Below are 26,303 nucleotides of genomic sequence, written 5' to 3'. Positions count from 1 at the left end.
TCTTGCTCTCATTTCAGTGCATTTCAAACTTCTCTCTGATTTCCTGCCACTGTTGCTCCCATGCTTTCTTGCCCTGTCATCATCTCTCCCATTGAATATGGGTTTGGAATGAGTTTGCCTCCTGTTTATTAGCTTTATTTCTTGGTTCTCAGATATATTCGCAAGGTTTTCCTGTTTGATATCATCAAGGAATGTTAGTGAATAATATCACCTCTCCCGCATTGCAATGAAGATGTAAAGGTATCAAAGACTGCAACAAATGTTGGGTCCTGTATCTAGTTTCTTGCACTTGTTTTTTCTTGCTTTGCGCTGCATTGCAGGGTCTCTAAGCCTCCGTGACAGCAAACTCAATCTGTGATCCAGGTTATCAAAGACTGCGACTGAACTGGAGGGGAAATTACCTTTTTTTCCATCATGTCACTGTAGAAATGACACACTCTCCTATGAGGCAGTAGCAGACTTTGGACAGCCTCTTCTATCAAGTATTAGGTCTGAAAAAAACAGGACTTGAGCTGTGAAACCATCTAGCACACCTCTGAGATTTCTGACCTTCTCTAGAGTTGGGTTTGAACCAGCCACCTCCTGCCCATTTGTAAGTCTCTCAACCTGAATTCATCGTCCTGTGTTGGTACTGTTACTATTTGGGCTCCCACCAGCCGAGGTGCTTCACAGGCAAGGAAATGGCAAAGTCCCTTAACTGGGCGCTGATGAGAGAGGACCTCTGTCTCTGTGTTCAGCTGAACCATAGCCTCAAAGCCAAACTCCTCTGAGCTGGAGCTGAAATTTGTCTCAGAGTCTCTCCTTGTCCAAACATAAACCCAAGGAAAAATCTCTCTGTGGTTTTGAGATGTCCAGCTTCTCCCTGATTCCACCTATTACGGAGGACATAGCGAGGATAAGGGGGTTTTGCCCCATTGTACTTGACCTCTCTGCCACTTGCACTGTTGCACATTGCGCCCTTTGGCCATGTGTATTGCCACCACGGTCAAATTTCTCCGCTGTGTCAGCTCTTTTCCATACTTCTTCCCTTTGGATACACTTCCTGGCAGTTCCAGCTGTGCAGTTTTGAATGAAGGCAGCTTCCACCTTGAGCAACACTGGCTATAAAAAATAATGTGAAAATTTGTGAGAGTAGGATAATTTATTATTTCCATGCCAGTGCTATAGGAGGGAAAAGCAATGAGATGTGAGGCATGCAGTAGCAATGGAAACCTGTGACAGACAGATCACATTACATCTTTCCTGTTTCTTTTCCTCTGAGTGGACCATAAAACAAAAAGAAATCAGGCAATCGGAGCTCCTATCCATTTTCATAGGATTGTTTAAATGAGGATTTACTTAGACTAAAAGCTCCTTAGAGCCACTGAATTCTTCTAGGTGGAGTATATACCTAGGCCAGTAGTAAAAATTCCTTACCAGGTGTCTTCAAGAGGGTACTCACCTAGTACTTTCCCAAAGAGAACATCTTGGACGCTTTCAACAAACGGTATCAATTCTTAATGATGCTAGGTTAGATAGCGTGGACAGGGCTTGCCATAGCATTTTTAAAAGCCTTGGGAATATTTGGAAGTTGTTCCAGTGATAGGAAGAGAAATTAAACGGGCTGCAGAGCAGTGAGGGGTACGTGCTCTTGTTTCCAGCAATTAGTCAAAATAGCTCTAGCTGAAGTTTTTTATTTCAGAGATTTGAGCATATTTCACTATCAATTAATGTTCTCTCATGTGGCACTGTTCATTGCAAATACCCTGTGAATTCCTTGGGTGGATCCCAGAGCCCTTGTAGCCAACACCTGTGCATTTACATTTTGCCTCTGTTTGCTCACCACCTTTCTAGGAGCAGTGTCATCGCAGTTGGCATAGGTTTAGACAACACACCTTCCCTGTCGTTCCCCATCACTGTTACCACTTTGCCATGCTTGCCTGATCCATGATGTAATTGTCGTGAGCTGCCCAGCACACAGTATGTCTGGGGGAAGTCCACACACTTGATTTCTGTTTCTTTAGCTGAAAAAAAAAATCGCTGTGAGAAGGGTTGGAGATTTTCCATTAGATCAGAATCTCCCACCTTCATTATATGGTCTCTTTTCTGAAAATTTCTATTCTAGAAGTAACAATCCCTTCAGGCATCCTTTAAGCGTTCTGAGTCAGGAAAACCTATTTCTGAAATGAATAATAATTATATACTGGATATAATTGAGTGTAGATTGCTTACCAGGCAAATAATATATAGTATAGCTGAAGCTGAGCCTGAGCAGATCCTTGGATGAGAATTCATCTGGGCTAACGGACTCTTAACAAGCCCAACCACGACAGCTGCATTTGGGCAAGTTTCAATCTAAATCCAAGTTGGGCTGTCATCGTGCACCCTCAAATCTGTCTGTACCTGTGTGTAGCAACCTCCCTGGACTGTCATTCATATTTTACACTAGTTTTGCTCTAAAAATTTTCCTCTGAAAATTAAAAGCAGCATTGAAATTGACTGAGACATCAGACACTAGGGTTGTATATTCCTTGAAGCAAGAACCCAGTGTATTTGATGAACGTAGGCTTGCAGATGTTCCCATTGACTTTGGTGTCACTATTCACTTGAGTAAGAACAAAGCCTTACAGTACAAATGAGGCTGGCTGTGCTCAGCACAGAATTAGGCAGAATAGTATCACGAGGAAATAAGAAAAGTTTAGATTGCTCTGAAGATCTGCACTGAGAAGTTGTTTGCTTTTCTTCAGAGTTTGAGCCTGGGTGTCCGTGATCCTCCTGTGCTCTTGAATACCACTTCTGAACTCTGAAGCCAGAGCAGGACTTGCATTTAACATGCTCCTTCAAGTACTAGCCATGACCGTAAGGGCTCAGCATGTGGGTTGAGGGTTATCTGGCTGCTATAAATGACTGTATTTCTAAAGGTTATCCCAAGCACGCAGGGGACAGGGAGTCACGCGCAAGCAGGGTGCAGGGAACCAGGAGGACCGGCACAAGCAGTGCCGTGTTATTTCATACAAAGCAACCAGGGCTCGCTCCAGTCCTCTGTAGGTCAATGAAATGGGACAGGCCAGGGGAAGGAAAGATCTTCCATACCAGCAAAGCCCACACAGCCAGGGATTAGCTTCACATGAGCTCTACTGCTGCCAGTTCTTCTGGGGTGAATCATGTCCCAGTATGAGTTGGCTGTTTTCCACCCAGAGGCTGGTATGGATTTTATATACACTCCATTTGCCTTTCCCCGCTGATTTGAGAGTTGACTTTTTTTTTCCCCCAAGCGTAGGTGTTTTAAAAGTAATGTTTTGGTTCACCTTTAGAGTTGCCATTTGACTTCTTTGTCGTAACACATCCTGATTAATGATTAATTGCAAAGGACATGTTCTGACTCCAGCCTGTGTCCTGGGGTGCTTGTCGCAGCAATGATGCACTAGGTTATTACTCACTCCCCTTAACCTGACAGCTGTATTTCTTTCTTTGACTGGTTGATGACCTTGACCAGGTACACGTGCGTTTGTGTGGATGTGTATGGTTGTAGGGCATTGGGGATGTGCAAATTTTTCTTTCACTGGCGTGACCTTCATTTTACCTAAGTAAGAAAAAGGAACTGTTCCATGAACAGATGGAGCATTATTTCTAGAGGTAGGTGAATAATGCAGAAAATTATTCATTCAAAACCCCTTCAGACAACTCAGATGTTTGCCTTAAGATAGTGTTGCAAATCCTAGTGCAAATATCTGCTCACATGAATGTTCAGTACAGCTATCTTGAAAATTGTGTGTGAATGTGATAGTCATCCAGGCCAGGAACAGAATAGTGCCAGGTGACTTGATTGATCCATTAAGGAAATCAGGAATAATCACAATTTTAAGCAGTAGTTACAGAACAGATAGTTTGTAAGCAATGCATAACCAAGTTAGACTAAAAAAGGTTGTCAAATCATAGCAGGTAAAAAACAATAATGTGAAAACCAATCTGTTCGTGGATAATTCACCAAGGAGGAGAGGCTGCTAAAATCAGCAAACGTTTGCTGCAAATAGTTTGCTTGGCTCTTGTTGTTCCTTAATGAATCGAATCTATTAGCCAGGGAAAAAATCACGTTGTCTTGAAAAACAAATCATATTTGGATGCCTCTTCCCATGCATTTGGACCCATTTTAACATGAACACACTAATTATGCTGAGGAGATGATTTTGTTACGGCAGAAATGAAACCGAGTTTGCAGCTATAACTATGCAGCTATGAAGTGCTGGAATAGGTATATGGGGAGAGATGCCTTTTAATTCCATTGCATTTCTCTTTAATATTTGTATCCCTTTACTTCACATACAGCTTCAGAGAACGTTTCTGTTCTCTCGGGTGCAGAGGCAAAGGGCCTGGCTTTTGGGTCTCAGCAGCCTCAAAATTGCCATTTATGTCAGAGGGAGCTTGCCATCGACAGGTTTGAAGAATCATGTCCACGGCCTAATTTGTACACAGATGGTAACTGGCTCACAAATTCCCAGTCTTCATGACATGCTTTCTGATGCACAGGGAACTGTATGAGTCATATTGCTCCAGCTATGGTCTTTTTGGATGGAAATTATACTTTTAAATATATACTGTGATTACATACAGCGCTGATGGGCTCATTTGAAGGAGCTGGAATGTAAGCCATTAAGTTGAGTGGCTGCCATTATGTACTGCGTTTGCCAACAGATAATAGACAATGATATTTCATCTGTGACAACTTTGCCCTCTAGACTTTGAATAGAATTATCTTGGTACGTAACTGTTTTCTTCAGCACCATCTAGGTGATAATTTTGTTATACTAGACAGTAAATGTGGCCTTTTATGAATAGGATAGGTGGAACAGAGAGGGACGGGACTCACATGTGTCTTGTGCAGCGAGACCTGGAGAGAGGGGAAGGGGCCGGTTATACAACAACGGAGAGATGGCACCGGTTTGGCATGGTGGAGCCAACCGCACATCATGCCTTGCTCTCTGCTGTGCTTTGGCAGGAGCATTTTGCACAAACTAAAATAAGAAACAACGTGCCGATGGCTTGCCTCACTCTTAACAGGTGCTTGGGCAAAGCTCGCGTTACCTGCTCCGGGGCTTTCGTTGCTCCTGCCAAGCCTCTGACCTGCACAGGGGTTTGGGTGCGGTGTGGTGCGCTTTGGGCTTGCGTGGCTGCAGGCAGCTACGGGGACGGGAGGTGGGCAGCGAGGGAGCACGTTGATGCTGGCGGCTGCTCTCTCGCTGTGCCACGGAGATAGCTGCTGTCTCCCTGAGCAGCCCAGGAGGCTGTGGTGATAACTCATGTTTCAGAACGGGTGTTGACGACTCGAAAAAAGACCTGATATTAGAGGATTTCCACCCTGTTTTAATTAGAGGCTGAGAAGTGTAGATCCAAGCTGCAGTCCAGTTGAGGGAGAGGGTTGTGGCAAGTGTCTGCTTTGAATTACTCCGTTCAAGAGGACATGTTGGCTGTGGCAATTTTCCATAAAATTTGAGAAGCCATCAGACAGTGACTTGCACTCATTCCTAACCTGAATTGAGAAAAGCAGCTTAAAGGTGGAAGGCTGCATATCCCCTTACTGATCTGGCCAATCCATATAATAGGCTTACAGGTCTGATGACAATCTGCAAGAGAGTTACGCACAGTTAACTAGCATCAATTTATTACCTTACTGACGAGGCAGCCTTTTACATCCAGGATTGTCCGTTGAGCTTTTAGCAGGAAAAAACTATGGTAATGCAAAGTCATTTAGACGGGAATAAGAATATCGGGCCAGATACCTGGTATCTCTCTGTTGAAACCAAGGGAGCAAAGGAGCTGTGATGTACACCCCGCCGTGCCAGCCCTCTTCCTTTCATTGCCCCGTGTGCTACTTCCCCGAAAGCAGTGGTCACGGCAGGGTGTGCACGAAGTATGTTAAATGCTTTCGAAATCTGTGAGTGATGCAGTGCATATAGCAAGAGATTCTCGGCCTGCGGAGGCGAGGCCAAGCCAGGGCGCTGTGCCGACCCTGGGCTGCGAGCTCAGGGCTTGGAGAGCCAGAGGACACCACGGGGTTTGGCTCAACAAGCGTCTCAAGGGGAGAAGCTGCTTTACGTCGCTTACTTTTAAGTCCTGCCTGTCTGCCCTCTCGGGAGTCCACACGGATGAAAGGTGAGATGTAAATGCAAGATGTGGTTGCTATAACGACTCGAGCTCTGTCTTGCTGCGTGTGTTGTGTTGTGTTGTGTTATTGATTGCGCGTGTGGGGTGGTGGCTAGCAGAGGCTGTTTCTGGTCGCCCGGGTGTTTCCTTTGAGCTCAGGATGCCTCTCGCTGCTTTTTGGTTCAGGTGCCGCAATACTGAAAGACGTGAGGAAGACTTGCGTTTTTGCTGAAATAATTCTCTTGAAGATCATAATTTAGGGGCCAGAGGCTTTGGCCATTTCTTATTCTGGGTGCTCATCCTGGTTTTTCCTCTTGCTGCCTGAGACGGAAGCAATGGGATTTTCACTGGATGGCTCTTGGTTTGCACAAGAGCAGCTGGACAGGCTCCGCTTTCCACTGGCTTGGCTGGCAGTCAGCCGGCTGAGCCGGGGCTGTTACTGCCCCTGCAAAGTCACCCGAAGCCAGGGGTGGTTTCTGGGGGTCATGTGTTGTTTCTCCAACCATTGCTCACTTTGAGCTTGCATTTAATTAAACTTTTCTGTAAGCTCAGATCTGCAAAACAATTTGTAGATGGCATTCCCCTCTTTGTGCTCATCTGCCAACAAGCCACTCCTTGGCTGTATTAGATGTGAGCTGCAGTGACTTACGCTAAGAAATCAAGAGATCAGAACAGCAAATACGGAGCCTGAGCAGTGAGTGTAATCAGTGTAATACATTCATCTGGACTTTAATCCAGCCTGGGCACTGATTTGCAGTAATAACAGTGACTACTTTTTAAGTTCCAAGTTCTCATCACTTACTAAAAATCTCTCTCCTTTTTTTGATATTATCATTTTGGCACCATACTACAATACCAATATATGGGAATTGTGCATTATTAAGTCTATTACTGAAGATGTGTTTTAATACGTTATGATTTAACGTGGCATAATCCAGGCATCTGCTTAATTTTTAAAAGGTATTTAAAAACACATTGCAGTGATTGATATCATGAAGGGGCTCTTGCTGTTTGTTCCTTGTATTTGGCCATCCAGGAATAATGTTTCTGTTTTGTATTAACAGCCCTACATTGGAATTAATTTCCTTTCATGATTTTTAGACCCTGGCCAACTGTGTCATCTTTTATAGGACAAAGTATCTACTTATGCTTTCATTAGTTCTGGTCCTGTCACTTTATTCATTTCACTATGAATGCCTGATTCTAGATAAGTGAAGTTGCTACATGCGGTAGTCCTGGTGTACATGCCGGTGGGTGTGCAGCTGTGTGTCTGTGTGCCGTTCACCCCCGCTAAGTAGAGCTGGGAAGGCTTAGCTGTGCGTCACCAGCTTTGTGGTGGCTGATGGCAGCTCTCCTGCAGCTTCAGGGGTAAAGACCCCACGTCTGGGATGAGCAGATCTGTGTGCTGTTGCCATTGTGAGTAGCTGTGTTATGTTAAATAATGCAATCCACTGGGAGTAATTTGTGTAATTTGCTCCTTAATTTCTTTTTGCTTTGGAAACTCCCATGCCCCAGAGTAACAGGTGATGTACGTTTTAAAATAAATAATCTCTAAACCATCAAGCGCTCTTGCCTTCCTTAGAGCAATTACAATTTTATCTTCCCTCCCGGCAAAAACTATTCACTTGCTCAGATGAACTCAGTTTGCCTACAGTCAGCCGGTCTGCTCCATGGGGGAGAAGTCTTTTGCTTTCCCGTTTCAGTAAGGACAGGCTTCTTGGGTAAAATGAGTCTAGATTTGGCATTCCTGACATTTCCAGTCAAGTCTTGGTTATCCATGAATGGATCTCGATGTTGCGGATTAGCTACACCATGGGCATAGGGATGCTCAGGATGATCTCCGTGCAGCTGAGTGCTGTACCTCCTCGCTGGGTCCCTTAGCTCAGGGCTCAGCGCTCCACAGCAGCCTCTTGCCCCTCGCTGTACATTCCCAGAGCCTAATTTATATATCTTTTGTAATATCCGTTTTGCTTATCTGCGTTATTCTGCACCTTGGGGAATTGAGAGATAAATGCATCAATCTTTTCCCGAGTCCTGCAGTGGTCTGTACACAATGCTTCGATGTTATCTGGCACAATGTCTGCTGTCGCAGCGAGCAGCGGGGCTGGGCTGATGCTTTATTAGCGCTGGAAACATTGCTTGGTAATCCTGACCGCTTCTCCCACCCATACAGCATATTGCAGGCTCAGCCCAGTACAATTAAGCTGGGCATAAATCAAAGCACAGCTTTGGCCCTCTGATCACAGGAAGGATTTCCAGTACAACTCTAGGTCTTTGAGGTAGTTACAGCCTTCATTTAGGAATGTGAGGAGTCCGTTCTGGGGTCAGAAGACTGGGATTTGCGCGGGTATTTTAGGTTTAGATCTTGAAGAGTATTTAGACGTTTGTTTTCCCTGTGCTGTAATGAGGGATTCATGCTGACAGCCTGTGTTGGCTCCAAGTCAGTAAGGCGCCGTGAGCTGCTCTCGCTGTGTTTGACAAAAGGTGCTGTTTTCCCTGGAGCAGTTTAAACTTTGAGTCCCAGAACTGATCTCATAATTTATCTGAGTTAAAAGATTATGGTTAGTGGTTATTCGTAATTACTCTACATGAAAGAGATGTCATCAGGCAAGGGGAGGCTTAATGTGCCCAGTATGCAAAAGGGATTGGAAAGCAATTACGGTGACATATGCACCATCAAAGCAGAGGGCTCGCCGTGCTCCAGAGCATGGGCAGTGCTTTATTGCGGTAACTCTGTCTTGTTACTAGGCCTTTTCCTCATTGCTGCCTTGGTTTTATAGGCACTCTCAGCTCTCCAGTTACCGTACGCAGCTCTGTGTTGCAGCTATTATTATTAATAGGAATGACATGGACAATAACCATAATAAGGTGGAGAGTAAGACTAACACCATACCCTGGAGTCTACTACTGTGCCCTATGTGAGGCCAGGTGATTTCACGTGTGCCAGGCAATGTCTTTTCAAGAAAACTTAAATCAATGAAAAAGATAACTCAGTCCTAATGAACCTTTAAGTCTGTACTGATTCTCCACCTTTAGAGAGAGATATATATAGATATAGATATAGATATATATAAAGCTTCCAACCAAGTGTGACAGACTTTCCAGAGTATGGGGATATCGGAGGCTCTCTCACTCCAATCAGCCTCTTTCAGCTGAAATCCAGCCATTAGTCAAATTCATCAAAGGGCTTGAAAGCAGAAAGGGAAATTCTTTGCCTTGTGCTTAACCTTTGTGTGATTGCACCTCTTCAGAGAATAAGCAAATCAAGTGGAAATGCCCTCCCATTTGTTTTGTGAATGAGCCATGCGGCGAATTCACTATGATTTGGCATTATTCAGTTTGTATAATTTCTGACGAGAGGTTTAAAAATAAATACACAATCAAAGGGACTATTGGGAGATGGTACAAGAGCAAAAGTACAACATGATGGGGTGGGGTGACATTTTCTTGTATGCCTCCTTTTTGTCTGCTCTGTCAACTGAGTGAACCTGCCCTAGTTGTGAAAACCAGTGAAATGTTGGACTGAAACATGGGCAGCAGCTTCTGTTCTCTGCGCGGCTCAGGTGAGCGCCCCATCAAACCGCTCCCGTGCTCGTACTGTAAATGTGGTTTTCATGGGGGAGGCGTACGAGTGGATCTCGGCAGGGCTATAAATGCCCTCCTTGGGAAATCTTTAAGATGACGGCATTGCTGTTGCAATAAATGGCCCCATGATTAACAGCCCTATCAATCTGTGTTGTAAGTGTTACTGCTCGTGAAGGAGCAATGCAATTAAAACACAGGAGGGTAAAGCAGCATGAGGTGCCTTTCTTCTGGGAACACGGGAAGCAAAGTGGTATTCTCATTTGGCTGGGGGTTTGCAGATCGTGTGTCTCCTGTTCTGCTGGGGTTACTTTGAGCATTGATTTCGTTACTCTGAATGCCAGCTCTCTGTATATTCTTGTTTGAAGATGTTTTGGCTGCTGCCATTATGGAAGAGCCTGTTGAATACAATGGGAAATGCTATTGTTATTTTACAGTGCTTTTATGTTGTCTGAATAAAGGGCATGTCTGTACACGAACAATTTGAACAAATGGCGTAGTCTCACCACGTTTCTCCATCTCCCCTTCACAGCCTGCTCCCTGTTCCTGCTGTCCCGCTCCTGTGGAGGAGTACATAGTTTATGTAATGCTGATTTGAAAGGGAACTACCCAGAGCTTTTTTCTTTTTTTTTTTTTTTACTGTTATAACTCTATGGATGCATTAATAAAAGATCTAATAGAGAAATATATCCCTGCCTTAAGATTATTCATATTACTCAGAGGCCATGGTCCTAGAAACTTTGTAGGTACTTTGAATTTTCTAAGGAGATGGTCATCTATGGTAGATTTCTTTGGGTTTTTTTGGGAAGGAGGCTCTTCATTAAGTGAATTTTGGACTAGTGAGAAACTTTGTGCTGGAAACTCAGTGCAGAATCTCGTGAGCTAACGATGACTATCCCTGGATGAGGTATGGATAGGTAATAGTGATTTGTGTGGCCTAGCCTCAAACCAAATCACCCCCCTGAAAAGATTTTTGCTATTTTTTGCCCATTTCAGTCTCCAGGGACCAGTAAGTCCCTGATTTCTTTTTCAAGTTGGCCCATAAGAAGCCAGTAAGTGTTGATTAGTTGGGAATACTTAGCAAAATTTTGCAATAGTGGCTGATTTCATTAAAACATATTTCATACTCGGCTGCCTCACTGCGGGCAGTTGCTGAGAAGGAGCAGATGTTGGCCTCCAACTGTGCGTCGTGGCTTTGGAAGTGAGCAAAGTCAGGGAAAATGCAGCAGATGGATCAGAGGCAGAGGCTCACCCGTTCCCCAAACTCTTCTTCCAAGCTGCCCCATCTTGTAGAGCGGGAGCAAAGTTCCTTTGCAGTGACACAGCCAGTTTGTGGCTGGTAGATTTAAACCCTGCAGTAGCCTGGAAGAAGTTGTAAACATTGGTTTAGAGGTCACGTTCTGAAATGTACTTTAAAAAAACCATCCTAGCCATGATCCTGGGCTTTTTTGATCAGGATGTGCTATAGATATAGACTGTGAGATAGGGAGTGACAAGGTGTGTGGGACCAGCTGCTGCAGGAGGGTCTTTCATGGCATCCCCTTTCCCCTCCTCTCCTTTGGGTCATACTGGTTTGCTCCAGGCTTGCTCTAGTAATGGGGTTAGGCAGAGTGATTCCGCCCTGTCATGTAACAGGGTGTTGTTCCTGTTATTCCTTCTATTTTTATTTTTCTGCTTACTTTGGCAGGGAGAGTTATTTTGTCTTGATAGCAGTGCCACAAAGCCATGGCCAGAAAAAAAACTTGCAAATTCCAGAGTCAAACTACCACATTTGAGCTCCTCTCTTATTTTCCTTGGAAGCTGCCCCCGTGGCATTAATGACAATCCCTCCCCCTTGGCTGAGGCCTTTGGAAAGCACGAGGGAAGGAGGAGACAGTTGGGATCATTTGCCAGATGGGCATTTCTGAGCTTTCCCGACACTAGTGAGGACAATCACAGCTAGGTGAGCTCAGCAGAGGTTTTGCAACGATGTACCACGGCATGTTTGCTGTGGTACAGCCTCCAACATCCCTGCCATGGCATGCCATGGTGTGCCAGGGTCAGGAGCCCTCAGCTGGCACGCGCTGACGGCACTGCATCCCGGAGGTGGTGACTTGCAGAGTCCTCTGAAACCCTTTTTTACTGTTTGTTGTTGTCATTTTATTTTGGCAGCACCTCTAATGTAACTCAGTATTTCCAGTGGCCACGTTCCATCCTGGAAATAACACCAGACTAGAAGAGAAAGGAAAGTCCACATAGACCTTAAGTAGGAATGGTTTAATTCCTTTCCACTGACTTTACTTGCTATTGTGAAAGCATTCACCTGTTGTACATGGGTGTTAGGAGTGTCTTAAATAAGCGTCTTCAGAGTGAGGGTTTGTGACTGAATTATTGGAGGTTTACAGAGCGCTTTGGAAACCTGTAGTCAAAATCCCTGGAAAGGCTGATGCGATCCTGGTGATACAGTGATAATAGCCCATGTTCTTGCTCTTAGTGTGTGTTCCAGAAACGTGTCAGCTGTGCATATAATTAGAAGGAGCATTGTCTTTATTCCCTTTTTCTCTTCCTCATTAAGTAAATTTATTTGTGGTGCTGGGACATAGAAGTGGCCCCTCATCTGCCTAGCCTGGTACTTATCTTCAGCCATGACCAGGTGTTTGCTAGGAGGTGAAGAAGGACCCATGCTGAACAGTGTCTCTGGTCCCTAGTCCATGCCCAGCATCCCGATAGTTAATCTGGTCTTCTGCGCGCTGAGAAAGTTTTTTCTTCACCCCAGACAGAAAGCGGTTGGCAGTCCTCTGAAGTCTCCCATAAAACAGTAAAAATTATTCTCAGGTCTGTTGTTAAGAAATGCTCTTGGGCATTTCTCCTGCACTGATGTTACATGGTAAAAGCATCGAGGAACTCTTCTCTTTGGGCTCTTTAGTTTGAACAACCAACTGACAAGAATAATTGATTTTAGTGGGAACTAGGACGTTCACCTGGAAGACAAGCAGTATCCAGGGTATGTCAAAACCAAATGTATATTATCACCTATTGCATTTCTTCTAGCTACCTCCCCCTTCTTATGAGTAAGACATTTTTCCCAAATATCTAAGTCTTCATTATTGTAAATTTACAAGGCTGGGATTTTGTGAATTCTTCCGATGGGCACGGAGAACATAATTTCATTTACAACCACCTTCGCATACTGAGAAACTGCTGTGTCTGAGGGAGTGTGATTTAATATTTGACTATTCCTATTGTGATTATCGTTGTTAAATCCAGTTCTTTGTTACCCCTTTTTAGTGATGGCCAAATTGTAAATGGGATGAGCGTAAGATGTTGGAAATGTAAACTTCTGCATCACCCAATTAAACACAGAGAAGTAGTAATTTCTAGGGCATGATTCACCTCACTCGAAGGTAGGCAACTGAAATAGCCGAGGTGAATCACACTCCAGATGTGTCTCTTTCTCTTCACTGGTTATAAAGGAGTCCAGATGACTGTCTCAGATGCTGTGTGGTAGGCATCTAAAATTATGGGAGGTAAGTCCCTTTCAAGGTCTTTGGCTGAGTATGTCTGACCACGGTGCTAAGACCCAGATTTGAAACCAAGAGACGTGAACTTTCTGGAGCGAAGAGCTCCTATGTTGAATTCTCTCAGAAAATAACATTTTATCCTGACCTTTCTCTAGTTCATCATCTCTTGCTGCTGCAGATGTCAGGATCTGTCTCTGTAACCCTGCCCTGAAAGAGTCAGACGGCTCCACAGATGCAGCAAGATGTCTTGCAAAATAAATTAAACTGGATCTTTAATTTTAGGCTCTGACCTTCTCTCAATGGACCCAGCACATGCAATGGCTGGAACTCGAATTCTGCCATCCCGTTGCTGTCCTTTTTTTACAGGCTGAACTGTATTTGTATTTTGGAAGGCCAAGGCTTGCTTGCAGGCTTCCTGGCATGTGGATCCCTTTCTTGGGATAGTGATATGTGCCAGGGGCTGGAAAGGACCAGCTAAAGGGGCCTTTCTTCTGTCTGCTGGCACTAGACGGTGAAAACCAAGAACTTGCAGCCTTTCTCCTTGAGTATCAAGAAACACCTTGCAAAGCCACCTCGGCTCCTGACATCCACTGAAAGCATCTTCCAGATCTCTGCGTTAACGGCAGAAAAAGGCCGAGCACACCCCCCTGCTTTTCTGGCCCTCTGCAAGTCCCTGCCAGCCCTTGCCACTGGCCAAGCTCCTTGGAGCTGGGATTTTGTGCCTCAGGCTCGGAAATGCACTTTTGCAAAGTAGGCTAGGAAGCTCTAAAACACAATCCCTCTGAAGTTTGGTTTCAGTGACGTTTCTGTGGCAGTTTGTGCCCAGAACTGCCTGTGTGTGAAGTGACAGCAAAGTCTATGTCAGCTGAAGCAGAAAAAGCAGAAACACGGCTTCTGCGTAATAGCTCCGTTCCTGGTTCATCATCAGTGAAAAATGGACTAAAATACCCACTGGCATTGACAAAAGGAACAAGTGTCAGGCCAACCTGATTTATTTTGTGACAAGAAAACTGATTTTCTAGACAAAGAGAATGTACTCTACCTCTTTTATTTAGATAAGCTAAATGCAAGATCACCATGAGCCACTGGTGGGAGGTAGCCATGGGAAAAAGGGGGAGATCTTATGTATTACTGCAAGATTTCTGTGACACTGTAATAAATATTTCCTGCTGTTTCACAGATCTCTGGTAAGGTCTCTTTGGGAATAGAATTTACAGTTCTGGTCATCTGTGTTCAAGAAAGATGCGGGCAAAATATCTAGATGCTGAAAAGGGCTGGTGAAATGCTCAGGGGAAGGAAAAGCCGTCTGCCAGGACAAGGCTGAAAGAGCAGAGCTTGCTTAACCTGGGAAACCACAGGCTGGGGCGAGGAGGGACAGTGTCCATAAATATGGCAAAGGGGAAACACTGGGGGAGGAGAAGAGCTCAGTCCTGGCAGAAGAACAGATGACTGTTAACTGGTCTTGAATGTATTAAGGGGGTTTTCTTCAGCTGCGAAGTCTTCATTCCTTCCAGATCTGTTCTGGGGTTCTTTGTGGTTTAAACTGATTAATATTTATGAAAGCATCTAGAAATCTTGATTGAGAGCGATGCGAGGTGTTGTGAGGACGCACTGAAACATATCACTACCTGGGCTGAGCATTCAGTTGTTGCACTGGAAACAGAAATCAATCTTTATAACTCTTATTTTTCCAGATGTAGCTACCCTACTTTGCTAAGTGAGGGCCCAGAGCTGGGGTGAACTGAGGGCCCTTACCCATCTGGCTTCAGCTGCCACTAGTTTGGATGGGGTCCTCTGGTGCCTAGCTCCTTGCAGCTCTGTGCCAAATGCCCAAACGTGAGAGAAATCCACACTAATACAGTAGACACCCTCTGCGATAAGTTCTGCACATCGATTAGCTCCATTGCTTGACTCTTCAACGAGAGCTTGCTATTAACCCGCACCTTTTTTTCTGTCTGCTATCAGGTGATCTTGTGAGGCTCGTGTGTGGAAATCCCCTATATGATATACAGACAAGCCATGCTTCTTTTACAGCTGATTTTGGACTAGAAAGGACGATTTGTCAAAATCGAAGTAGGAAGAACATTGTTTTACTTTATCTACTGCAGAAACAAGAGGTCCGCTGACTAGATACATCTTGGCTTTGAGGATGAAAGGCACTAAGTGTCAAGTTAGGCTCTCTTAGATCTTGCTGCTTTACGTACAACTGGCTCTGATAATTGAAGAGCTGAAACTGCAACTGTAATTGTCACAAACCTAAGGAGCTTGATTTCTTAAAGGAAAGTCAGTTCAAGGAAAACAGTAAATCAGGTCCTTTAATCTGTTGACTGAATTGCCTGTAGGGACTTGAATGCTCTTATATGTTTATGCTGAGAACCCTGCAGCAGTGCTAGAAGGCTTACTGCAAGTTCTTACTGTGCAGGTAGTTATTAGCAGGCATTTTGGTAAGCCAAACTTATAAAAGAGCCGTTAAGAGCACTCTAACCATTCCCAGTGCTTCGGCACTTACATAACCGCTGCGACGGGTTATTGTCTTTATGCTTTGTATTGCTTGCCTAAATTGAAAGGGTATCTGTGGCTGTTAAAGTGTTGCCATGTGGAAGGTCTGTAATGGTTGCAGCGCTGAGCTCTTTGTGAGCTGAAATTCTGATTTGGAGGCAAGCCCAAGTGCATGTTCAGTGCGTCTCAGACGGCAGAATTAATGAACAAGGTTCAGGGTGGCTCTGACAAGCTAATAAGCATATGGGTGAAGTCTGTATTTGCTAGGGCAGTCTTACTGTTCAGTGCAGAATTCCTGCAGTGGATGAAAGATAAACACAATTTATTATTCTGTTAAAAAAATACATGACTATCATTCTGAGGAGCAGCGGGTGTCCCAGGCATGGATGGATGATTTGTCTTGTGGATGCACAAGCACCAGTGTTCGGATGAGTCCTTCCCACAAGCATTAAGCAGGAGTTTTATATATGTAAAACTAGGTGGCTCACAATGAAAATGAGAACTGGTTAGGTCCTTGCCGTGGTGCTGGTCCAGCTCTAAGGCAACCATCTGCTCTACGTGGAGAGACGTTCAGTAGGTCCTGTCGGACGCAAGTCTGGCCTCAGTCCAGTTTCTAGTGGGCAGGTATCTGCACCCCGAAGGCTGTCACAGCAGCCAACGCCGGCAGGTTTCTTGTGGGCAGAGCGAGGTTTGAATGTGCCGTGGAGCTGGGCTGCGCTCCAGGTTGGGTCTGAAACAGGTCAGCAGGGTGCCACGGTGCCCTTCTTATCTGCTGCGTAGCTTGAAGATTTCAAAAGCAAGGGATGTCAGTACATCACCAGCACTAAACAAATACTGAACTCTCAGTTTTAAAAAAAAAGTGTTCTTCTAAATACGTTTGCAAACTTTGCTTGGATTTGCATGGAAAGCCTTCTGAGCCTCGAGCTGACTTTTGATCCTTTAACTGAGCAAACTTGCTCTGAAACGAAAATTCCTTTGCAGGACACCATCGCTTGGTTTTGCCATTTTTGGGAAGTCCCAGCTATACATTATGCTAACCGAATTGTACCTGAAAGCCATGTACCCTGACAGATCTGCATGCTCATAAATATGGCGTGGTGGTGGCGGTGGCGGTGGCAGGGGAGGTTGTTGCTTTTCCCATGCGTGGGGCCAGGACCTGAGAGGTGCTGAACATCCACACGCGGTGCTCGCTTGCGTGGCATGGTTAGGAGCAGAAGGGCGGTCTGTAGAAATGGTCGCAGGCTGGATTACACCACGTGAGGGTGAAATTGTTATGGATTGGAATGGAGGAAAATTGTTTTACTTTGGCTGAGTGCTTTTTTCTGTGCTGCTGCTGTGCATGTGCTTGCGTCGGGGAACCGAGCTTTTATTGACTGCTGGTTTTCTGTTTTCAAAGCTGATCAGTGGTGGTTCTATTGTAAGTGCTGAGGCAGTATGGGATCACGTCACCATGGCCAACCGGGAGTTGGCGTTTAAAGCAGGAGACGTTATCAAGGTCCTGGATGCTTCCAACAAGGACTGGTGGTGGGGTCAGATCGATGATGAAGAAGGATGGTTTCCCGCCAGCTTCGTGAGGGTGAGTGACTTTCTTCTTTTTACCGCTACAATGAATCACTGCCGACACTGCTCGGAACGGTCAATGAACTGAACTGGTTACTGTGTTTGTTATCATTGCTGCTTATTTCCAGTGTGTCTGTTCTCTGTCTGAAAAATGGGGAGCAAAGAAAGTTTCACAAGAAATGAGAGTGGGGTAGAGGGAGGCTGGAATAGGTATTGGCTTTGCTTTTTATGTTCTTGGGATATGGAGTGGCCTTTCCTGTGTGTCTCAACATCTTGTAGCCTCTCTCCTTAAGCAGTTCTTTGGAAAACCAGTTAAGTATCATGTGGGCTACGCATAGATGATTTGGTGGGGCCTAAAAGTTCACGCCGGCTACAAGCGACCTGCATTCGGAAGAGCTTTCTGGTCTGCGTGTCGCACAGGGAGGTATCAGCCCTGCCCTTTCCAAAAGCAGTGCTGCGTTTTGACTCTTCAGCAGTTTTGGATGTAAAATTACTTCACTAATTAGTCCGTGACCAGCTCTGGTTATTTTTTTTTAAGGGGACAAGGAACCATTTTGCTTGTCTCTGTTTTTCTGCTGAAGCAGGTTTTGCTGTACCCAGCCACCTCCAGCGGTGATCTGGCCTTTCACAAATAAGAAGGATTTGAGCACTTAATTTTCTTTGCTCAGTATGTGCTAAGAAAGCAAAGGGACAAGAAGATGCCCTTTTTGCTATTGTCGGCTCCTGCCACATTATTTGGGCGCTCTCGAGCCTTCCTCGGGGAGTCAAGACGTCGGCTTTGACCTTGTGCGCTTCCTTCTCCTCTCCCTTCTGCGCAGGGGTCGATAGGTGAGATCAGAGATTTAATTCCTTTAGAAGCTTTGGAGGTATGGTTCAAAAAATGAAGATTTCTTTTGCCTTGTAAAATTGTGTGAAAGATAACTCTTTCCTCTGAGCCTCCCAGGCAATTTGACAAGCTCCGTGGCAGTCAAGGGGAAGACTGTTCTCTCTGAAATGCACACTGAAGACCATGCCGCATCCCAAGGAGATGCCATGTTTGCTTTGGTTCTCTGCCTGTCTTTACCCTCCCTCTGAACCCTCCCTCCTTTGGGCAACCCTGCATCATCACCATCCCTGTTTGATTGTATCCCTTCATCTGGGAAATAGCCACATGGATTAGGAAAATTGGGTTAAAATGTATGAGCTGGTGTTTCCTAGTGATGTACAATGACCACCGATAAGGGAACCCAGACCTTTGCTCGCTTCTGCCTCCCCAGCGCACAGGGTTTTTTTCTTCCCCTGTGGGACACATGATGCAGCTCTTCTGTCTCTCCTCGGTCTGGCCAGTGCTAAGAGCGAGAGATCAGTGGCTGGAACTGGAGCCTGGGCTGCCTGCGTGAAAAAGCTTATGCTGTTATTCTGGCCCAGAATCACAAGTAGTGTTTAGTATTTTGTTGAATAGGACACCGTGAGTCCGACCCCCGCAGCCAGTGGAGAGAACAAGTTTGGAAAGTGGATTTGCATCAGGTGTGATCAAAATGATAATCTTATTGCAGAAAATATCCTCACCTGTGTCACGAGCACATCTCATCTGTGTTGCTGGCTGGAAAGGCTGAATTAGAAAAATCTGTCTGTCTGTTTATTTTTGTTTAATTTGGAGACTGAAATATTCTGGGCCAGTTTAACTTTTCAGTGCATTGACCAGTGCTGTTTGTTTTGCGATTCAGGGGAAAAGATTTAATATCCTTTTGTGTGTGATGTTGTAAACATACTGTTTGTGGTAGGTTTAATGACAGTCTTGTTTTGTGCTATCCTGTTTTCTAAAAAACCACACCAAACAACTAAACAAGCCAGCCCATTTACTCTAAGGCCCAAAACCTTGGATCGTTTGACTTGGCTGACCCTCCCATCTCTCCCTACACTTTTCAAAGGCTGGGAGGATGATTTTAGAAACTGGGAAAAACAAAGGAGAGGAATCAATGAATCTCAGACTGTTGTACACAAATGTCTGAACAACATCCTGGAACAAACCTTGGTGCTTAGGATCATGATGGCCTTACCAGGCAAGTTTCTTGCCCATTCTGTCTAATGCCACAACCCCGCGGCTTGACTTTACTCCAACACAATCAATCCTTCCATCAGCTCTGCAAGAGGTCGGCTCAGTTATTCCATCTGTGAGACACTTGTTTAGCGCGGGCTGGGACCAGACACCTGCCCTGGGACCAAACGATGCGCTCCCAAAGGGGGAAACTGCATGGTTTTGCTGCCATGAATGATAATTAATATTTAAAAATAAGTACCAGGCATTACAAAAAATATGCAAGCAGAGTTCTGGCACAGTTTGTCCGCAGCTCTGCAAGGGAGGCTGAAGAGGAAAATTTGCCACTCGGGTTTACAAAACAGAGCTGCCTTCTCCACGCAGCACTTCTCGGTGTGCTGCCACGAGGCAGCCCACTCGCTGGTTGTCCTGTGCTGAGAAAACAACTGCCATTTGGGCTGTCATGTTCTCCTCTCCTCTGTTAGCTGAGGTCGCTTGCTTGCCTCTTCATTTCTATTCTTGCATATTCCCCCCCACCCCCTTCACTCTCTGTCTTTCTTGGTAAGTAATTTGAACCAGATGCCTGCAAAGCCTTTGGGGCCTTTAGAGAAGGTGCCTGTAACCCCTTTTTTGCTTGCAGGACCATTGCGGCAGGTTTATGCTCCTTCAGGGTCCTGTCAAGGACCGTTTAACCCAAACACACTTCACTTTGCTCTTCTCTCCATTTTTTTTCTTGTATTTCTTATTCAGCTGATCGCTCTTTCATAATTAGGAGGCTGGGTTTTTTCTCTGTTGTACTTTGAGCCCCGCTTTTTTAAGACGATGCCAGAAAACTGCCTGATTTAGCCTGGGTGGTTCTAGTTTTACTTGCAAAATAATTGCTTTCCTTTAGATCTGTATTTCTCTTATGCAAGTACAGGAGGAAAAGGGAACAACATGTTGCATAGCGGAGGATGAAAAGCAGTTGAAGTAAGGGATGACAGGACAGACCAGACAGGTATAAAACTAAATCGGATTAATTTCAGGATATTTTAGACTGCAGGGCTCTTGTAGGTACGAACAGGGGGTGCAGCAGAAGATCACTGCAAAGTCAGATTCCTCTAAAAGTCATTTGGATCGCTTCTGAGGACAAAACTGGGCTGGAAACCTAGTTTGCAATGAGACGTCTGACGCTTCTTGCCCTCCAGCCAGATCATATGAAAATCTTTGGCAAAGCATTTGGCACTCACAAAATCTCATAGCAGGAAAAATTCACATTTGCAAGTGCAGAGGAAAACAGTAACCTGCTGATTCCCTTGGCCTCTTTTACATGCATAGTTGGGGGGTTGCAAACAAAAACTGCACTTGAATTGCCTGCACGTACAGGAATTGTCTCCATGCATAACACCTGCAGTTATCCTCTTAGTAGCTTGAGAATTGGCTAGAAGAAAGGTGGAGAGAGGAAAGCCACAGAGTTTTGGGAGCACAGGAATTTTCCAGGAGAAACTGGATGATAAAGCGATGCTTTTTGGGGAAGAGAAAAAGCACAACATAGGAGAAGTAAGATTTGGAGCTAGTAAGCAATGGTGAATGGTTTCCTGCTGCGCTCAGGGAGAAAGTTATGAAAACCCGTAAGTCATTAGAGAGGCGGATGAGAACTCCAGAACTAGGTTTAAGGCTGAATAATGAGCTGCGTTTAGGACGGACAAAGGTGGTATCTATGTTGTATTGTAGCTGGACAGCCACAGGGTGCAACCATCAGTCTTGTGATTAGCTGCACAGTGTCTTTGAATGTCCTGTCAACTTTTAGGGGTCTGAAAGGGTGGGAGGTACAATTGGAAAAAAGCAGCAGGAATTTTAAACAGGATTTCATATGCTTGTAGTGGTGATGCTACTTGTTGCTCTTCTCTCCTTTGTGGATGGCATAGCCTTGGGCTGTCTTTACGTGATGTGGTACAAATGAGTTTTTGCACACCAGCACATCCAGCGTCCACATCCACTCAAAAAAATAGGCTTAGTGTTTGTAGGGAGGAATTTACAGCACAGAATAATACTCCAGCACTGCAAATGGAGCAATTGTCGTACCTTAAGGTCTCCTTTAGAAAACACAGTAAGTCTCAAAACAAAGTTTTGATTGCAGAGCCCAACATCAAGTCTCCAAAATGGCCCGGGTGAGATTCAAACACTCCAGACGCAGGAAATCAAATGGCATCGTGTTTGGGCTCTGACATATTTCCACTGAAAAAGAAATAAAAAAATGAAAGCTTATGGATGTTTAGTGCTGTGAAATCTTTCCGTAGAGACATGGCGGAATGCACCCGTCCTGGGCAGAGAAGGGGATTTATTTTGTTATAAAGCTCTCCTTAGTCTCTTTGGATACCAAGAGGCAGACTGAGTTTCCAGAATACATTTCTTCGCACCTCAACAGCGGTGACTCTTCCATCCTTATATTTACTAAGCTAAGCCAAAGAGCAAATCTGGGGTTGAGGAGGTTTTACTACAATTTCTTGTAGTGCCTAGTGACTGTTGAGTTGTTGTGCAGAAATGAAGGGTAATGGTCCTCCGAAGGCTTGAGCAAAGATGGTGTATAAATGCTTTGTGGCCTGTACCTCTTACACAGGAGAAAATGCAGTGCAGCAATGCTCCTTGTTCTCTCTCATCATTGCCTAGGTTTCCCCAAGTGTTGTAATTTTAGATTGATTTTCCTGCTGAAAAGCTGCCTTTGACCCACTTTATTTTCTGCTGCTAAAGGAGAAGTGCTAGATAAATTGGTGTAAGCTTTTAAGGCAGTTTAGTAGGAGACTCTGAACCCGAGTCCTGTCAGAGTGCCTAGCAGCTCGTACGCTTTATTGGGTAGGTGGGCTTAACTTTTGTTCATAGGAGTTGTGGCTGTGCTCTCTATTGCAGGTGTCGTTCCAAGAGCCAGCCACATCTTGCTGCCCTGTCTGCCTTTATTCCCCTTTAAAATCTCATTGTCTGTGTAGGGATCTTGATACAACAGCACGTCACTCACCTGCTTTTCAGTCCGCTGCAGTCATGGCATTAGCATTTACTTAGCGCCAATCGCAGTGGCATCTAGGTGAGATTTTCCAGGGAAAAGAGGATGGTGCTGAAGTAGCATTCACCTGTTGGACAAACAAAACGGTATGTGCTGCAGTGTCTGCTGCAGTCAGTGCCTTGTAAAGGAGATTTTATTCTCCCGTGGCAAATCCAGCATAAAAATAGCTTCTGGTGGAGGTATCACACACAGCGCGAGCAGCGTTCCACAGCGACAGGATGCACTGCAGACAAATTGTGTTTTGTTCTGTTTTGTTTTTTAAAGTCAAGCAGCATTTTAGGATGCAAATGCTGCCTGTGCTAATTGCAGCTGCCGTTAACGTGACAACTCATGCCACTCAGACAGCTCAGCATCCGCCAGATCCCCAAAGGTTCAAATGCCGGCACTTGGGCCCTTCCTCGGACAAGCTGGCTTGCAGGTGCAAAAACAGTGTTTTAAGGCCATTCTTTGAATCAGGCAAAGTAGGCACAAATCTTCGCAGCCCCTTCCCTGTCCTCTGCCAAAACTGGTCATGAAGAAAGATCCCTCCCCTGAATGAAGCAGTGGCTTCCTTGGCCTGGCAGGTTTTCTGCAATGAGCTGCTGGAGCAGCTGAGCTTTCGCTCTTCCCGGTTGTGCGTCACATGTAGCATCACGCAGCGGGGGGCTTTGGTTTTTAGGAAATGGGGAGGGCTCAGCCCTAACACTCAGTATTTTGGTGGATATAGCGTAGCACATCCAGTTTACTGCAGTGTCCACGCAACTTTTGCTGCATGCTACATGGTGGAGGTGCAGCCCATGGGAGTCTGTGCATTTAGACTGCAGGAAACAGAGGGAGGAAGCACAGGGCGTTCTTTGGAGCCATTTTTATTCACCTTTCATGGATAGAGAGTCTGAAGCTGTCCCCATAGAGTATGCTGTTTTCTTCTTTTCCAGAAACAAGTGAAGAGTATTTCTCACCTTGGGTAAAGAGAACTTCTGGGGCTGGGAATGGAGAGTTTTAGAGGGGAAGGAAGAGCTGGAAGTGGGTTTGCTGAAGCTGGGGAGTTGCAGGAGGGAAAGAGAAGATATCAAAGAGCCTGTGAACTGGAGGGAAGCGAAGGACGGTGAGGCTGGAGCCAGTTTACAGAAGGAAAAATTCAGGCTGTGGGAGAAAATAGTGGTAGGACCCCAGGAGGGAAAAACAACTTGCTTCAACTGCCTTTCCTTCTACTGCCAAACGTCCTATTCCTCATCCTGGAAGAGGATACAGGGAGAAGATGGTCTGTGTTTCCCAGTGAACAGCATCCCAACCACAGTCCCGCACCTCCCCTATGCCTGCAGCCTGCCCACAGAAGGGCAGCGAGGCTGGGGCTGGCTGGGGCAGCTGCTGGGAGGACAGGCAGCATCCCTGTGCCTCTTGCGGCCTGCCAGGTCTTCATCTCCTCTCTGAAGGCAGGGAAGAGAGAAACATCTGCTCCTGGGCATTTGTAGAGCCCAGGACAGTCTGTGCTTTCTCCTGAGGGCAGAGAGAGGCTGTGCCCAGATCACTGGATTGACACACAGAGACTGATGTTGTTTTACTTATGCAAAGCTCTGTACCATGAGCCCTACTTTATTGCAAATAAGCAAGCGATCTTTTTAATCCAGTATAGAGTCCAACAGAGCACGCATATAATACACGCATGTGACTGAAAACAAGGGTACAGCACTAGCCAACCACCAGCTTACGGAATAAAGGAGAGGGGGCAAACCCTGCGGCTCACGGAGCAGCTCTACTGAGCAGGGCAGCGTGGCAAGGTGGCTGAAACAGTCCCGAGGCTCTGTGCTGCAGCGTATTTCTGTAGGGCTCTTGGAGTCTCCTGCACTCCCTTGCAGTTGTTGCAGGGCTAATGACACTGTACTACCACTATCTGGGACCAGATTTTGGTGAAGGTTGGGCTGCTCGCACTGGTATTTGTTATAAAGTCGCTGGTGAGCAGAGATTCAGTGGAATGGCAACAGCTCTCTGGAAGGATCTGCCTGTATCATTAATCTGCCACATTATTTAATTGTGAGCTAGAATCCAGGATGGCACATTATCTGCTAGTTTTGTCCTTGTGAATATCCACTGGAAGGAGATTAATAATCCAGATGGCTGGTAAAATGTTTGTTTTATCATGCTTTCTGATTATTATGAGACTATCAGCCCTCAGTGCCTATTCAAGTAAAATGTCCTCTATATACAGTGTATGCATTCAGCAGTCTAAATATATAATAATTGCAGGTCAGCTAATGTTGGAACGGTGCCATTTGGTGATTTTATGCACCATTTGGGTATAGCTGCAAATTGATACATCACATTTCTACAGATTTTATATAAATCACATATAATATTAACTAGCACAATGAAATGATCAGCTCTCTCTGGCTCCCAGAACTGGGTCCTTAGGCAAAAGGGTTTTTTTTTGTTTGATAATTTACTTCTATCTGCTTCTGCAAATTATTGTGTTATGCAGGAGCTGGTCATGACTTCCTAATTAGGGTTGAATTTTGAAATAGGACTGTGAGCCTCATGGAAAGCCAGTTCTTCTCCACATGTAGGGTGGCCTTTCAGTGTGAAACATCACTTAGGACTAGCATTATGCAACTTGAATTTTTTTCTCCCTGTAGTTTTTCTTGGTTTCTTTTAATTAATTCTTAATGCAAAGCCTTTGAAATGGTTCTCAGGGCAGCCTTCATTGTTTGGCATGCTGGACCTTTTTAATGGTGTGGGGGAGACCCACACAGTACCGTATTATTTCAGAGCCCATGCTTTTTTGCATTGCAGAGGTGTTTAAAAAGGCACTGAAGGCTGATTTATTATTGTAGGGTTGTTGATGATTGCTGAACAGCTGTTATTATTTATTCTTTTTTAAAAAAAAGTGGCATTGGCTGCAGTAATTCAGGCTGGTATCCCAAACCCCCCATCTGTGCCAAGCCACAGCCCCTAATTGCTGAGGAGGCCAGGACAGGAGCCTGGAGAGACTTCTTGAAATCCAAGTGAGCGGCAGAGCTGACAAGCTGCCAGGGAACTGAAGTCCCATCTCTGCTCTGTGGAAAGCCCCACAGGAGCTTCACAGGGGTGGCAGCCACCCATCCTGAGCAGGGAAGACTGGGGAGATAAGGTGAAACTGGGAGAAAACTAGAGTTTTGAAGTTTCTTTGGTGAAAAAAGAGATATTTGCCCTGGGAGGGAGGTACATCTGTGCATTTGTGTCCGGTGCACATTGGAAAAGCTGGGGAAGAGAGCGCCGTTTTTCCATTAGTGGTATCTCAGCTGCTATCTGCGGCAATGGAGGTCAAGCATTTCAGGCAGGAGAGCGTTTTTGGGAAAGTCACTTGTGTCTAAAACGTAGCAAACACCCTACTTACAGGTGACTGTGGACTGGGCTAAAGTAGGAACCTTTGCAGCATTGTCTAAATCAACTAAATACGACATTTAATAAGTCACTGGGAAAAAACAGTGTCACCCCCAGTTTGCCTCTTCCACCTTACTGTCGCCTGCAGCACACCATCGTTGCGGTTTGAGCAAGCAGGTCAGTGAAGCAGAGAGGATCTGGCTTGGGGTGGTGGTGTTGGGTCAGAGGACACAATTAACGCTTTAGGTGCAGCCTTCCCTTGCCCCAGCGCAGCCCAGCTCCTTCTCAGCACAGGCACAAGAGGATTTGAGAGCTGAAGTTGCAAAACCAGGCATACTGCGTCAGACCAAGGGTCTGTCTAGCCAAATTGTTGCTCATGGATGAGTACAAGAGTGCGGCGAGCCCACAGCGATGCGTTTAAGTCCGTATTTCAAAGTACGCACAAGCTTTTCTATGCCCTCCGCTTCAATGTAAAGTCTGTCAACCTCAAAAATATTCATGAAAAATGTCATTGGTAAGGTAGATTATCCCCGTTTATAGATGGGGAAAGCCTTCACCAGTGTAAGTGATTGGCCCAAGGTCAGCAGCAGAGCTGCCAATGTACCTCATCTTTTGTGAGTCACGGTGCAAACTTCAGATGATCCCCTGGAAG

The 26,303-nt window shown here is 45.3% G+C and overlaps 1 protein-coding gene across 14 annotated transcripts in view; it reads left to right on the top strand.

Annotated features, from left to right (window-relative positions):
• ARHGEF9 (Cdc42 guanine nucleotide exchange factor 9) overlaps window positions 1-26,303 on the top strand; it is a 235,122-nt gene that overhangs the window by 135,893 nt on the left and 72,926 nt on the right. For all 14 annotated transcript variants that reach the window (XM_076347465.1, XM_076347470.1, XM_076347463.1 and 11 more), the window contains one exon: window positions 17,098-17,277. In XM_076347465.1, coding sequence (XP_076203580.1) covers window positions 17,098-17,277 — 180 coding nt within the window. The remainder of the gene's footprint in view (window positions 1-17,097; window positions 17,278-26,303) is intronic.

This window comes from Aptenodytes patagonicus, chromosome 9 (genome assembly GCF_965638725.1).
Source record: "Aptenodytes patagonicus chromosome 9, bAptPat1.pri.cur, whole genome shotgun sequence".
NCBI classification, from domain to species: Eukaryota; Metazoa; Chordata; class Aves; order Sphenisciformes; family Spheniscidae; genus Aptenodytes; species Aptenodytes patagonicus.
Note: the sequence above shows the minus strand (reverse complement) of the source record. Positions and strands in the feature narration are given on the sequence as shown.